This window comes from Pteropus alecto, unplaced genomic scaffold (genome assembly GCF_000325575.1).
Source record: "Pteropus alecto unplaced genomic scaffold, ASM32557v1 scaffold97, whole genome shotgun sequence".
In the NCBI taxonomy this organism is placed as follows: domain Eukaryota; kingdom Metazoa; phylum Chordata; class Mammalia; order Chiroptera; family Pteropodidae; genus Pteropus; species Pteropus alecto.
This window is the reverse complement of record NW_006439713.1, coordinates 4,488,255-4,503,763: the sequence shown is the minus strand read 5'-3', so window position 1 is coordinate 4,503,763 and position 15,509 is coordinate 4,488,255. Positions and strand designations below refer to the sequence as shown.

General features: G+C 47.0%; 1 protein-coding gene and 1 pseudogene across 1 annotated transcript; one reads left to right on the top strand and one right to left on the bottom strand.

Moving 5' to 3' along the window:
* The first annotated feature begins 6 nt into the window (after window positions 1–6).
* Window positions 7–9,049, top strand: RIPPLY3 (ripply transcriptional repressor 3). Its single transcript, XM_006916777.3, has 4 exons — window positions 7–66; window positions 1,054–1,120; window positions 4,855–4,922; window positions 7,926–9,049. The coding sequence occupies exons 2-4, from the start codon at window positions 1,058–1,060 to the stop codon at window positions 8,248–8,250; spliced, it is 456 nt and encodes a 151-aa protein (XP_006916839.2). The 5' UTR covers window positions 7–66; window positions 1,054–1,057; the 3' UTR covers window positions 8,251–9,049.
* A 567-nt stretch (window positions 9,050–9,616) lies between these two features.
* Window positions 9,617–9,735, bottom strand: LOC112483808 (annotated as a pseudogene).
* Window positions 9,736–15,509: the final 5,774 nt, after the last annotated feature.

Here is a 15,509-nt window from a genome sequence, read left to right as displayed (position 1 = left end):
GGGTCGTGTCTGTCACTGCCCTGCGGGGGGTCCCCGGAGGCCACCGTCGCCGCGCGGGCCCGAGAGGTGAGGGTGCCCCCGCGGCCCTGCTGGGCGCGTCGAGAGGCGCGCGGCGCGGTGGTGCTGGGAACGCAGAGCGGGGTGCCCCGGCGGCGCCGAGTCCCCTAACCCCACCGCCACGCGGGGCACGCTCCTGGCCAGAGACGTGGACGTGGAGTCCTCAGGACTCCGGCGCACGGCTTGAAGTGCGGAGGTCCAGGGGGTGCGCACAAGAAAACAGGCCAGCGCCTCCTCGTGTAGATCTGAAATTCACCGGGCTGGGAACTTTGACGTCTCGGGGCCCCTCAGCGAGACTTGCAGGGGGACCCGTCGCGTCGATTGTCAGTCTTGGTCATAGTCTTTGGTTTGCCTTGTGCTGGGGGCTCAGCGTTCGCTGTCCCTGTGCACCAGCTCTTTTCAAGGTAGTAAGGTTTAAGGAAATCCAGGTAGCCGGGAAGGTGTGGAAGGGCTGGAGTGGCCAGGCAGTCAGAGAGGGGAAACCGACTGCCCCTTCGCGCATCGTAGAATCATCTCTGTATGCAGAGTCAAGATCCTTCGATAACCGAGGTCGCGCGGTTGAAATTAATGAGCGACAAGGTAGCCAGCTACGGCGGCGGGGTGCGGATCTGAATTGGAGTCCAGCCAGGAGGAGAGAGAAATCCCTCAACTACTGTGTCCCTTGTTAATTGTACCATATTGGGACTTCTCAAAGCCCAGGGACAACGAGGAATGAGGCAGGAGGAAAAATTACAAATGGTAGTATGTATCCACATTCTGGGGTGTCTAGTGACTCTTCAGGCAGACGATTGTACCATATTGGGACTTCTCAAAGCCCAGGGACGACGAGGAATGAGGCAGGAGGAAAAAATACAAATGGCAGTATGTATCACATTCTAGGGTGTCTAGTGACTCTTCGGGCAGACATTAGAAATGATAAGAATGGCAACTCTTATGACATAATTTTAAAAGACAGCCTTGAATGCTGGGGTTCACTCCTGGTCCCTGCCTTTCCAGCGCCATGCCATGGAGGCCTTGGACCCTGACCCCCGGAGATGCTCAGCGGACCAGAACCGGAAGCCGGGTAAGATGAAGTGTGGACACTAGGTATCCACCAGTTCAGCCAAAACGTGGCACCATCTCTGAAATAAAGGGACTAGGAAAGGCCCCCTGGGCCTGTCCCTCCCGCCTTGGTCATATAATGCAGAAGAGTCCCATGGTCTGCATTAGGAGCCTGGCCAGCAAGGTGCTAATCAAACATGAGTCACATGGAGTTTGGGCTCCTGCTCACTTCTCCTTTCTTGAAAAGCAAAGTCACTCTGGCACAGCTGTTTCATGAGCATGAGAGATTTCTTCCATGTTGGATTTTTTTCTGCATACCTGCAGGTGGAAAGAGGCAGAGAGAGAAGGCTGCCTCCGTCCCCTTGTTTTAGAGAAAAGGTGAGTGTGCCATTAGCGTTAGGCTGGTGCCACAGTGCAAACGAGAGCAGAGACCAGTCTAGGATGCCCAGAAGGTGTGGTTAAAAGCCCTCACCTCCTGTCTGGCCCCTTCTAAAGCACATTCGGCCCTGTCTGCAAGGACTCCAGGGGTAACTCATGTTGTCTGAGCAAATACACTCTAGAGGAGGACTTTGCGGGCAAAGATTAATCGCCACCACTATTCTTTTGTTTCCTGCATTAGTCACTAAATTGCTTTATACTTAATTGAAGTAATGGCTTGATTTCATGGCATTTACCTTTCCTTGTTATATATTAAAATATACATGGATGACTTTTAAAATGCTGGAGAGTTAGTGAAGCTAGAATGGATCATGCATTTGGTTTACATAACACTCGTGGCATATGGGTGCGGTTATTTGTGATATGATAAGAAACTCAGGTGCGGAAGAACAGACCTTTTACTGTATTTTGATATTTAGACTACTTTGTTAAATTAGTCTGAAAAATGAGTTTTAATTCAGTTACTATTATTTAAAGGATGAAGTAAATATCAAATTAACAGGAATATGAGTTTGTAGCCCAAATTATTATTAAATACATGCAATATCTGAATAATAGAAAATAATTCCTTCTGCGTTCAAACCTAAGTTCTTAAACAATAAGACTTAAAAGGTACTTGGGAGAGGGAGAATATAGAAGCTTACAATTATCCAAATGAAATGTATATGGAACCTATCAGTTGAAAGAATAAAAATACGATAACATACTTCCTAATGTAAAGCAGGTGGTTTTTTTCCCCTATTGTGATGAGCAGGCCATTTATGAGAAAAATGAAGATTTTAGGAAAATATTAAGCTGTAGCAACTTTGCAGTTCATCATCATGGCACTGTATGGAGCAGTTGTGTCCATGGATTTGGGGGTGGGGGGTGGAGGTGAGTGTTCCAAGGGGAATGTAGCGCTCGCTGCCCCGCTCCCCCGGGGCCAGCTCTTGACAGAGCCCGGTTGGCCGGGAGGAGAGGTCAGCGGCGGGCGACCGCCAGCCCCGAGTACCGCGCACGGCTTCCGGGAGCCCCGGCGGGGCGAGCGCCGCGCGGCGCAGGGAGAGGACGCTTCTTGCTCAACAGCGCCCTCTCCCGACAAAGCAGGAGACTTCCACGGCTCCAGAGCCCTGTGACGCATTTCTCGAGAAATTCGAGGAAAGGCTGGTAGTCCCTGTGCCCTGAGCAGCCGAGTCGCCCTCACCCGTTGGGTGCCCTTCCACCGCCTAGAGTGCCGTCTTCCTCCCTTGCCTGGGAAAAGATGAACGACAGCCTAAACCTTTGTTGACCTCTGTTCCATTTCCCTCCTGGCTTCTTGCTGGCCCTGGAAGGGAGGCGATTTCCTGGAAGGAGGTTCAAGGGACTGTATTTTCCCGGGCCCGCCCACCCATCTCGCGGGCTTCCGTTCCATAGCTTTAGCCAAGTCGGGCATGCACGGGGGTGGGTGCAAGGCGAGCCCCTCGTGACCGCCGCTGCTTGTGGCTGTTCTCTCGTCCCTAAGAAAACACACACACACACACACACATCTTAAACACCGTTCTTAATGTGTATACGTTTCTATTCCCCTTGAATTAGCAAAGTATAACTAGACATTTCCATCATCACAAAAGGATCTTTAATAGGAGGATATTTGTGGTGTAAATTCTTAAAGCTGTGTATGTTTGTAGGTAAAGTTTTTATAGTTTGTAAAGTCGTACCGTGTGTTTCACAAAGTCTAGTTAGAATGGTTGGCTTAATGGAAGCTATTTCTCTATGCCGGTTAACACTGCCTTTATGTCCACCAAAGTCTGCATCGTCACAAGGTGTAAAACCGCCTCTGACAGCCTTGGATCGCTTAGAGCGGGTGGAGGACGCCTAAGCAATCAAACACAGGGTTTAACACAGATTTCCTGGAGCCCCCAAAGAGTAAACTTCATCCTGGAGAAGAATCTGCTCCAAAGAGCCTCATTCTCTTTTCCCTAGCTCACCATGGTGCATTGTAAAGTTACGGCTGATAAAATATAATGACGATTGTTCACAAAGGCCACACGTGTACACCCAAGGTCCCCTGACAGATGGAAGGGCATGGTGGTGACCACTGGTGACAAACAAGCCTCGGACGCCTTCGCTGTCATGCCCCAGCTGGTCTTATCCCATTTCCTGTCTGGTTCCACCAAACTCCATACAATCCAAGGGCTCGGGGTTTCTGCTCCAACCCCTTTTGGCTCATTTCCATGTCACCCCCAGATGGTCCAGCCCAAGACGCCCACTCCCCACTTTTCCACAGTAACTACAGCTTTCAGAAATCAAGATCAAATGACAGTGTCTGGCTCCTCAGTCCCTCAAATAATCTGGTTACACTCCAGGCCAAATCCACCGAGGTCCAGTGCCTCATGGGATCAGCCCTGAGCTGGCAGAGTGTGACTGTTTTCACCGCCCTTGTACTCCCACTGGTCACAGTGGGCAGGACAGACCTGGCTCTCTCTGCTTGTGCCTTGTCCCCTCCTCCACTCTTGCTATTCAAGAGTCGTGATATACAAAAGGTTGTGGCCCTTTTGGATGCTACTGAAGTATCCTTGGAATCCATCTTTTCCTTCCCTTCTGGTGGGTGTTACTTGAGTTTAAATCTTCATCACCTTTTTCCAGGTGCCTCCACCCTTACCTTTCCAATCTAGGCTCGGCACTGCTCCCAGCCGCTCCATTACCCTGAAAATACAGATCCTATTGTTGAACTCCCGGCTCAGAAATCACTAACGGTCTTTAGTGCCTATTTCCAGAATGAGACCTAGACTCCATAGTAGGTTCAAGGCTTTCCATAACTGGGACTCAGCTTCCTGTCAGAGCCTTTTTATCAACACGGCCTGTCATTCATCCCACATCGAGCTTCTCGCCCTTCCCCACCTGAGCTCAATTTCCCCGCCCCTTGGAATGTAACACTCTGCTCCACCAGGAGTGGTCTCAGAATTGTCCACCTAGTACCGCTGACATCTCTGCTGGCCCTCTGTGAAGATTTCCTGATCCTCCTCCCCACTCGGAATCACGAGCATCTTACCGGGTGATGCTTCGTAGTGTAGAAACTTGCCTCCATGTGTGTCTCCCACCATTAGATTTAAAACCCCCGAACTGAGGGGCTGTGAGACTTCTCTTTCCATCTTTGAATCCCTCACAGAATCCCTGGACATCGGGGACAGTAAGAGGAAGAGGGGCTTCTCAAATACTGCTAAGGTGTTCAAACTCTCTCTAAAATCGGAACTGATACTGACAAGTGCAGGCTACTTAGATTTTGTTTCTTTAAATTTCAGGATGTGACTTCAGAGGCTCCTTGACTGTGTGTGTGTTTGTATGTGTCTGTCTTTACAGCCTGAGCCTGGGGGTGACCAACAAACTCCTGGATCAAAGGGGGCCTTTGGGTTTCAGCATCCTGTAAGGTAACATGACTTCACAGTAAGAAGTACATTATGTCCTTTTACTATAAGCATTAATACACTTTAGCGTCTTCAATGGTATGCATTTTCAACAAAGTGGAAAATAATTTTGTGTTCTCCAATACTTTTTAGTTCCTATTATCCAAGGAACTTCAAGGATATTTGGTGGGATTTCTGGAATCCATTTATTTACTCATTCATTCAGTGTTTCAGATGGAAGTTGGAATTGGCTTCCCTTTCCTTTATACCTTTTTTCATACCTCTTACTACACAGCGTCTTGTGTTAAATATAGTTGAATATGAATTGTATAAGCACGTCTGCTTATTGACTTAGATATTTAGGTCCATTTCTAGTTCTCTCCCAGGATGTAAGTTAGCACATTGTCCAGAACAGACGAGACCTTCCCAGTATGCCTGCTGCCTAGGTCGGGTGGGTGCTCCCCCACAATCGGTCCCTCCAGCCTCTCTCAGTGGTCCTTTCATGGTCTTGGCGGGACAAGGGCCCATGCTCAGGACTTGTATTTGTTCCTGTGTCCACTTCTCTCCTGTTTCTCTCAGTCTGTCTCTATCTGTCTCTCGGATGAACCTAGTCCATGCTCCCACCTCTCAGATGATTTTTACCCTGTGTATCCTGAAAGACTGGAAGCTTTAATAAAACCTAAAGATGCTAATTGTTAGAGATGAAATTTACAGCCCCCCACCCCCAACTGGTCAAAGAGCGATTTCTGGAAAAGGAAAGCTTTCCCAGCGTCCCTTCTGCCAGTGGTCGCTAATCCCCAGAGTCGATGGGGCTGCTGTAGCAGTGCAGACACAGGTTGCTCCCCCGGGCTTCTGACACCCTCGTTCTGGGAAAAGGCCTCGGTGTCTGTTTTTGTAGGGTCCCCAGGCGATCCGATGTTTCGCCGGGGTTGACAGCCACCACCCTCTCACGTAGACGCTCTGCCGCCGCTCCCCACTTTTTGAGTGGTTGAAAGTGTGGTGACTAGAGGCGTGTACTGCAAACTGCAGAAGCTGTTTTGTCTTGATTTCAGAAAATTTCAAGCATACACGAAAGCGTGGCAAACAGTACAATGAACCCCACGTGCCCAGCACCAGCCTCAACGATCATCAACGTTTTTTGGATCTAATCATGTTTGTCACCCTCTCCCATCACCTTTTTTTTTTTAAAAATTGTTGTTAGACTATTTTAAAGCAAGCTCCAGACATCCTATGCATTCAAATTTGCCTGTCATTACGGGAGCCTCTCCTATCGCTTTAGCTTTCCGAGGTTTCGGTTCCCCAAACACCTTTTTTTTTTTTTTAATTGTTGTTAGACTATTTTAAAACAAGCTCCAGACATCCTGTGCATTCAAATTTGCCTGTCACTACGGGAGCCTCCTCTATCGCTTTAGCTTTCCGAGGTTTCGGTTCCCCGCGGTCAACGGCAGTCCGAAAATATTAAACGGAAAATTCACTTGGCTGAGACGCGGTGACTAGATCGAACGTCGGGGTATCACAGTGCTTGTGTTCAAGTCGCCCTGATTCTACTTAATAATGGCCCCTAAGCCACTCGCATAACTTTTGTTACAGTATGTTGTTTTATTTTATTATGGTTGTCAATCTCTTACTGTGCCTGATTTATAAACTAACCTTTGTCATAGGTTTGTATATCTAAGAACAAATGTAGTGTATGCAGGGTTTGGTGCCACCCACAGTTTCAGGCATCCCCTGGAGGTCCTGGAACTTATCCCCTGCGGATAAGGGGGAGGGACCGTTGTACTTTAGCATAACATCTAATTTTTAACATGGGCGAATACTAAACTGTGCTTATATTTCTGTCCTATATGTTTTTTCTCTGTCTGTTGCAGAGTTTCTGAACCTCAGCACTATTGACACTTTGCACTAGATGATTCTATGTCATGGGGGCTGTCTTGGTCCTTGTGGGGAATTGGACAGCATCGCTGGCCTCTACCCACTGCATGCAGTAGCTTCCCCTCGGTTGTGGCAACGAGAAGGTCTCCAGACATTGCCCAATGTCCCTTGGTGGTGGAAAATCACTGATCTCTTGGAAATATTAGCGAGTTCAAAATTGTCATGCATTATTTACAGCTTTTTTTTTTCCCTTTTTCTCCTCTGTCCACAAAGGAGAAAATCGAAATCAGCTTTGCAAATAAGCAGTGACCAATGGATAGGATAATCGCTATGAGTTCTTCCGAAGACCGCGGGGTGGAACGCAAACAAATTAGTGAGCAGTGCAAGGATAAGAGATTATGAGGAGCGGGGGTGGCGGCATTTGAAATACTTTCCGTGTATAACTGGAATCCTAAAGTCACAAAGCCTGGATTTAGAGGTTTCGAATTTATTTATTCAAGTTATTTTCTTCCTTCCTTTCTTTTTTTCTATCTTTTTTTCTTGTTTTTTTCCTCCCCCACCTCCCCCTCCCCACCCCAACCTCCTTTCTCTTTCTACTAGACAAATGGCCAGCGTTGCCTTTTTCTATTCTGGAAAAGCAAGGGATCCCCCTCCTCACCATAGCGTCCAGAAAGATTAGCTACTTTTCTTCTAGAATGGGGTTTCAGAGTCCAGTTTTTGCTAGAGCCCCGAGGGCCACAACGTCCCCCATGCACGGGGGTGTGACCTAAACAGGACATATGTTCCCCAGGATGGCTCAGGTCCTCCACGGGGTCAGAGTGAGTCTGGCAATCTTGGAACTCGATGTTTTCATTTACTCTCACTTTTACGGAAGCACAGCTTTTCCACTAAATTGATTTGCCCACTCAGATTATACTTTATTTCTGAACTAGTGTGGGATCCCTTCCCAGGTCCATCTGCCCACATTTTGTGTTCTGGTGACTTAAAAATCAATCGATCGACCGATCGATCAATCAATCAAAAACCGCTGTGTGCAGCGAAGGCAAAGCCGGAGAAAAGTGTAGGGAGTTAGCTGCTTCTAGGAAAAAAGCTCCTCTAGGTGGAGTTCGGACCGTTTCAAGTTGACTAATGCTGTGTTTGTTTTTCAAACATCAGACTTTATTTACCTATTTCGAAGCGTCAGGAATATCTGCAGAGTTCTGGGGAAAAGGTACTGGCCAGTTTCCCGGTGCAAGCCACGATTCATTTCTACAACGACGACTCGGACTCGGAGGATGCAGAGCACGAGGAGGAAGCCCGACCCTCCGACCTTCAGTGCCGCGAGGCGGAAGGCCCGGAGGACAATGGCCCAGGAGGACAGGGCCGAGGCTGGCTGACACACCCAGAACAGGGATCTGGAGGACAGGGTGGGCATGATGGTAAGGGTCTGCTCCCCGGGTGTCACTCTCCAGGGAGTGCCCTATGCTCCTCATCCAAATAAGTGGGGTCTCCCTCCCACGCCCGACCTGCCTCACACGCAATTCAGAACAGCTGTGCCTGGACACTCTGCACTGCCCTGGGTATACCGGGGACGGGGGCTGCTGTGACTGTCTCTGGCCAGCACTCCACTCACGGCAAGACCTCAGCTTTCACTTTTCCTTCTGGCGATCCTGGTTCAGGGCACTCACACCTACCGTTGAGAAAGGATTCCAGGGCCAAGAGAAGGTTTGTGTCAACATGGTTCTTATCTGGTAGGGCCAACTTTCCAAGCACATTTCAACACTGTCACTCCGCTGATCAAATGACAGATTACTCCCATAGAGAATAATAACCCACCCGTGCCTCTCACTTAATCCGAGGCTCATTATTTAGCTATGTCTGCTTTTGTAACAATGATTTAGATATTGTCCAAGGGTCTATGGGGGTTGCTTCGTGGCATTCTGAAACAAATTATTTATGAAAAACAAATAAAACACAATAATTTCTGTAGGAATAATAGAAATAAAAAGATGGATTTTTAGGGGATAAAAATGTATATGACTGTTGTCTAAGGGCTATGTATACGAATAGAGAGAAAAGCTTGAACTCTTAAGTTGGGGACTGCTTTGGGCTTGTTACTTGAATAACACTGTTTTCTATCAAAGCATCTAATGGAAAATTATTTTCACTTTTTTAATAGTTGAATGACCAAATATATGTTCCCCTCAAGGTTTTTTACTTAACTGTCTTACGTGGTTGTCTTCCTATATACAGTACATTATGTAAGTTTCTACTTGAAATAAATATTTTGAAAGAAAAAATGTTTAATAATCAACTTTTTAAAGACATTTTTAGATTTCATGGGTTTTTAAAAGTTTGTCAGTTTATATTTAACTCTTTAAATGATATTTATTGTTTTTAAGAACGCAGGAAAAGTAAAAAAAGGAAAACAGAAAGGACTATAACCTCAGTGCTCAAATCATCCATCAATATTAAAAAGTAGGAGGAATATACTCCTGTAGGTGGTGTATGCAGTTGTAGGAGGCTCCTTCTGCTTGCTGAGTAGGACCCCATGTGTGAATACACCGCCATCCATTCGTCCTGTGTCCTGCATACAAATACTTTAACAATCCAAACAGTATAGAAAAGCATGTTGCCAAAGAAAAGTCACCTTCTCTTGTCTTCCCCTTTCTCTGTCCAAAGGTGGCTAATATCAGTTGTTTTTAATGTAAACTTTTTATTGCACAATAATACATCTACATAGAAAAACTATATATATCATATCATAAGCTTGAGATATATATATTTTTTAGGCAAGGCAACCCTTGGTTGACCTCACAGATTGCAAGGACCTTGTCAGTTTACCATCCCTTATTTTTTATTCTTTACACCTACAGCACCTGGTCTTCCTAGGTGGTCTCCCATCCAAGGACTAACCAGGCCCGACTCTGCTTAGCTTCCGAGATCAGACAGGATCAGGCTTGTTCAGGGTGGCATGACCGTAGACTAAGCTTGATATATTTTTATAAAGTTACTGTGCTCATGAAAACAGCGCCCAGATCAAAAACAGAGCAGGACAATCCCCTGTGCTCCCTCCATTCACCACCCCCTCTGACACTGTAGATTCCATTGACCTTGTTTTGAACTTGGTATCAGTGGAGTCACAGGGCATACGCTCTTCTGTATCTGGTTTCTTTCCTTAACATTAGTTTGTGAGACTCATTCCCACTGTGTATGCAGTTGTAGGTGGCTCATTCTCATTGCTGAGTAGGACCCCATCTGCGAATACACCGCCATTCGTCCTTTCTCCTATCGATGAGTATTTGGTTAGTTTCCAGTTTGGGGCTCTTAGGAAAAATACTGTTTTGACCATTCCTGCATATGGCTATGGGTGGACATATGGGCCCGTTTCCATTGGCGTATGGCTAGACATGAAGCAAGAGCACAGTTTTTATGAGTCCACCCTGTGTCTGTCTGGTGTCCTCCAGCCAGAAAATAACTTTGGAATTGGAGAGAGGGGAGCATAGGCCAAGGCATTCTAGAGGAAACAGACGAGGTTCTCGAAAAGGCCATTCTTTTCTTCGAGACGTTATAAAATGGCCTGGAGTTCAGAGGCGCTGTTGGACCCAGCGAGTGGCCACAGCCGGTGAAACTTCATTCCTCCCTGAGTTGAGATTTTGCAATGGGCTTTAGGAGCTTACGCCATTAGGGAACGGGTGTGAAATGGAAAAGCGAAGGAGACCTGGGATACTCGATCTCTTAAGAGCGGGGAGAAGAAAGTCTAAGAACTCTTTTCTAAGAGCTCTCGAACTCGCGTCATCCCTTCCCATCCAGAGAAAACCCCAGCACAGAAAGAATCAAATCTGAGATCGGAACCCACATTCCACAAAACGCCCCTTTCCAGCAACGAGCCCAGCCCCTGCCCCGCCCCCCGCCTCTGTGACTGGGCAGCCTCGCCCGCTGGGAATTACAGCGACCTTGGACCATGTGTCGCCCCTTTCATTTGCTTCTGCGGCACATTCCAGCCGTGCTAATTACATAGATGCTACTGAAAATTTCCCATTATTTTATTTTGGACTTTGAACAATCAACTGAACTCACAGAGGTGTTTGTTTGTTTGTTTGTTCGAGCGATTTATTTTTATCACCTTTTTTTCTGGGATAGGAAGATGATATATTGAAGCAAGAGGAAAACTGCCCAGTTCAGAAACACCAGAAGGAGAATTTTCTTCCTTCCTGCAGGGCATGAATCGAGTCTGCATGACTCATTTTTATAGAATTGTTGGTGACAGACAAAGGCATAAATAGGTACTCATTTATGATGATCGTAAAAATGATAGATGTTTATAAAAATAATTTCGACTGCCTTAGAGGTTGCTGGGCAAATGCGAAATCCATTATTATTTTAATATTTCATTATATCATTAGATAGTAATCCTTAAAAGCAGATTTCATTTTAGAGTTTTGGATATTTCAAAAAGATGCTCAACATCATTAGTCCTTACAGAAATGCAAATTAAAACCACAGCGAGATACTGGCATCTACCTACTAGAATGGTTACAATTTTAAACAGACGGACCGTAGCAGGGTGAGTAGGGATGTGGAGAAACTGGAACATCCTGGTGTGAATGTAAAATTGTTAATAGTTTGGAAAATAATTTGGCAGTTTTATTAAAAAGTTAAACATATATTTCCCATACAACTTAGCAATGCCACTTCTAGGAATCCACCCAGAAGAAATGAAAACGTTTGTTCCCAAAAAGACATGTACACAGATGGTCACAGCAGCTCTATTCATAATAACCCCACACCAGAAACAATCCTAATGTACATCAACCGGTGAATGGATAAATAAAATGCAGTATAGCCATGTGAAGCCATGTGATGGGACATTATTCAACAATAAAGAGTATTATTACATGAAGTATTATTACATGCTAAGACTTGACTGGACCTTGAAAACATGCTAAGTGAAAGAAGCCAGAAGCAACAGACTACATTGTACAATTCCAGTGACATGAATGTCACGAAAGGCAAATCGATAGCCACAGAAAGCGAAACAGTGGTCACTTTGTGCTGGGAGTAGGAGGAAGGATTAACTGTAAATGGGGACAAAGAAACGTTTTGGGGTGATGGACATGTTTTATAACTGGGTGATGATGATTATTGCATAATTCTATAAATGTGCTAAGTCATTGAATTGCGTGAACTGTGTACATGCCAATGGTGAATAGATACCATATAAATTATGTCCCGATAAAGCTGTCTTAAAAAGCTTAAACACTTCTATTAAAACAATATTTGTATCTTTTTCTTTAGTTACCAAGCCACTACAGGAATAATATAATCTTTTTTTGGCAGGACAAAATTTAAATTTTTAGAAGTAACCCAAAGGAAAAGGTTCTAAAGAAATCCTTTTGTCTCTTCCATGATGCTCGGTTTTCAACTCTCCTGGGTCTATCAAGGTTCTGACTTCTGCCATGTGCAGTGACCTCTGAGCCATCCATCACATACAGAGGTCCCAGGTGTACTTTTAGGATGATGACTGCAGTTCCAAAGTAAGACATGAAGGAAAGACTGATCACTGTGATCCAGGTAATCATTAGACTGGATCTTTCTGTGAGCATCTTAAATTACTTAGCATTCCAGGATTATTTTGTTAAACAGTGTATGTGCAGGGCCAATACCCCGATTTAGGTCAGGTGTAAGTCTTGGGGCTTCCATTATCAACAACACCAAACATCGATGGTCACCAACTGTCGTAATTTGGAGTCTCTCCAGATACATCAAACACTACATTGCAAATTAGGAAGTTTGACATAGTTTTCTACAATAAACTGGTCCCTAACAACAGTTACAGCTACCATATAGATCATTAAAAGATATTTTAAACCATGCATTTAAAAATAGATTTCTTATTGACATGCAAGAGAGAGAAAAGTGAGCAAATCGTAAGTGCTTGATGAATCTTAAATGATGACACACCTTTGTACATCCGAAACAAATGTAAGATTGTATGTTAACTATCCTTTAGTTAAATGCAAAAAAAAAAAAAAGATGACACGTCATTTAAAATAGCAGCTAGGTTAAGAAATAGAAGATTATCATTGCTCCAGAAGCCCCGCCCCCAGCCACCACACTCTCTTCTCCAAGGATTACCACTATTTTGACTTCTAAAACCCTAGACTCATTTTGCCTATTTTGGAACTTTATATAAATGGAATCATGCAGCGTGTGCTCGTTTGTGTCTGGTTTCTTTTTTTCAACACTGTGTCTATAAGAGTCACCGACTATTCTTCGGTGTTCTATTGTAGGACTGTATCACTATTTATTTATCCATGCCATGGTTGATAGACATTTGGATCGCTTCCAGTTTTTTGGTTATAATGAACAATGCCGCTATGAACATTTTTGAATATGCCTTTTGTGCACATCTGTGTACATTTCTGTTGAGTAGATAACCAGGAGCGGTTGCTAGGTTACAGGGTATGGGTATGGTCACCTTTAGTATAAATCATTTTGCTAAATCTAGAAAGCCACTTGAAGTGATTTAGGAGTAAACATACCTATATGCAGAAATTTCCTAAATATAAACACATGTTCATTCTTCTTCAGAGTTGACCTGTGCAAACACTGTCGTAGGCGGGACAATTGAATATCAGTCACAAAGCTGCTGGAGTGTGATGTCTCATAAACACGACTTCTGAAGAAGTTTGCCTGGGTTTTCGGCCCTCGGGAAATGAGGCAGATGTGAACTTCCTGGCACCCCTGCAAGCTTCCGGGGGGGAGGTGCGTGGAGTCCGTGTGAGTGGGGCTTGCGTCCCTCCTACAGCAGGCAGTGGCCAGGGCCTACCAGTACTACCGGCATAGGGAGTGGGGAAGACGGTGCTGTCCCTCAGAATGCTGGCCCCTTCCCACCTGGCACTTCTGGTGGCAGGCCTCAGCAGGTGGAACAGCAGGCAGGTATCCTATCACCTCGGGCAGTTCTGGGACAAAGACACTGGGCATTCCTTCTTCCAGTGGCTTGAGTATGGTTAATTCCACTTTGCCCAATGGCGGGAGCAGGTGGCCTCACCTCGCCAGGGGTGGCTGGACATTGAACGGAGAGAAAATGACTCACTAATCCGATTAAAACCAACACAGACTTAACGTTTCATACCTGAGAGACAGCGCTGGTGGCTAAGTTTACACCTCTGGGTGGTCGCGGTCCAGCTGCTGGGGCCAGCCTGGCTCAGCGCCCTCCTGAGACGGAACCAGAGCACCCGAGGCTCAGCCTGGGAGCACCCAGCCGGGTGCAGACAGCCCGGAGCCCAGCCTCCTGCCAGAGAAGACCTGGTCCCTTTGCTCTTCCACCCCAGCTCCCCTTGTCACCGTCCCTTTTTCCTCTTTTCCAGGGGATGCAGCCACTTCCCCTCTTCAAGGCCCAGTCACCCTTCTGGTCTCTGGGACCTGTCTCGTTCCACACCCAGAACTGGCTGAGGAGGAAGCTCGCCACCCAAGCTCCCACGGCTTTCTATCAGCCCCAAATACATGAGGTGGAGCGACGTGAAATGGCTGGTGTTTGACCATTTGACCGAAAATGGCACTTCTACGTGGGTTAACCGAAATGGAGGACTTTTCTAGAAGTTTCGAACATCTCATAGCTAATTGTGATAGGAAAAGAAAAAATAAGGCAACAAAAATGAAAATATTGGGCACATAAGAGAGAGACTCCCTTGAGATTGTACAGTATGGTTTCCTGGCCGGGTCTGCCTTTCCCGGGGCTCTTTATGGGAAGTGAGTTGGGAAGGCCTCCCCCGAGGGCTGTCCGACATGGATGCAGGACCAGACGGCTCTGCTGGACGGCAACGGGGCAGGCCGGGCCTTGCGGAATTCCCAGCGCCGTCGCATCCTGCGTCCTCACAGCTCCGCTTCCCCTGTCCCCTCTCCTCCCTGCTGGGTTTTCGCTTCTGCAGCTGCCTCTCGGTCCTGCCCTGGACTGACCCCTCCGTGAGAAGAGCCCTCACTGCTCAGCCTTCCTGTGTGACCTCGCCCTCACCTCCTGCTCCTGTCTTAAAGGCCCCCGGGCCGGCCCCCTTCCCCGGGCCCATTGCTCTCTGTCCTGTGTGTTTTGCCCACAACAGTTCTCCCGCCCGGGCTGATAAGTCCGGAAAGGCTCAGTTCCCTCATCTCCGCTGTGGGCGTCTGTCTGAACCTGCTCTCTCTCGAGGTCATGAGTCCCGAGACAGCAGGGCCCACCAGGCTTGACTCAGCTGCCCCCAGTCTCTTTCCTGACCACCCCCCGCAGGCCCTGCAGGTCCCGTCTCTACCTCAGGCCCGAGTCCCCACTGGCCTCCCTGGGCACCCTGTATTCAGCCTTAGGTACCACTCATTAGCAGAGGGCTGATGATTGCCAGCCAATGCCACCTAAACCCGACTCCCAGAGTCCCTCTGAATCTCTCCTCACCCCCACCTAGGCCACGTCAGTGGACCACGAATGGAATTTCCACCCAGGGTCCTCACAGGGAATCTGGTCAGAGGCGTGGGGACTGGCCGAGCCGAGCTGTCGTGGGGTAAAGCAGCAGAGCTCCGTGGGCCTGGGCAGTGGGAGTGTGCCACATGGTCTTCCCAGAGCGCCTGCTGGTCCCCCTGCACCCAGACACTCAGCCGATGGTGGGCCACTCTGCTCCACCCAGCCAAACCACCCAGTGGACCCCCTTTGCTACACACTCCCCTTTATTTGCGACTGTTTGATTGTCCGCCCACTCAAGTCATTCAGTAAAAACGTATATAATGCCTGCT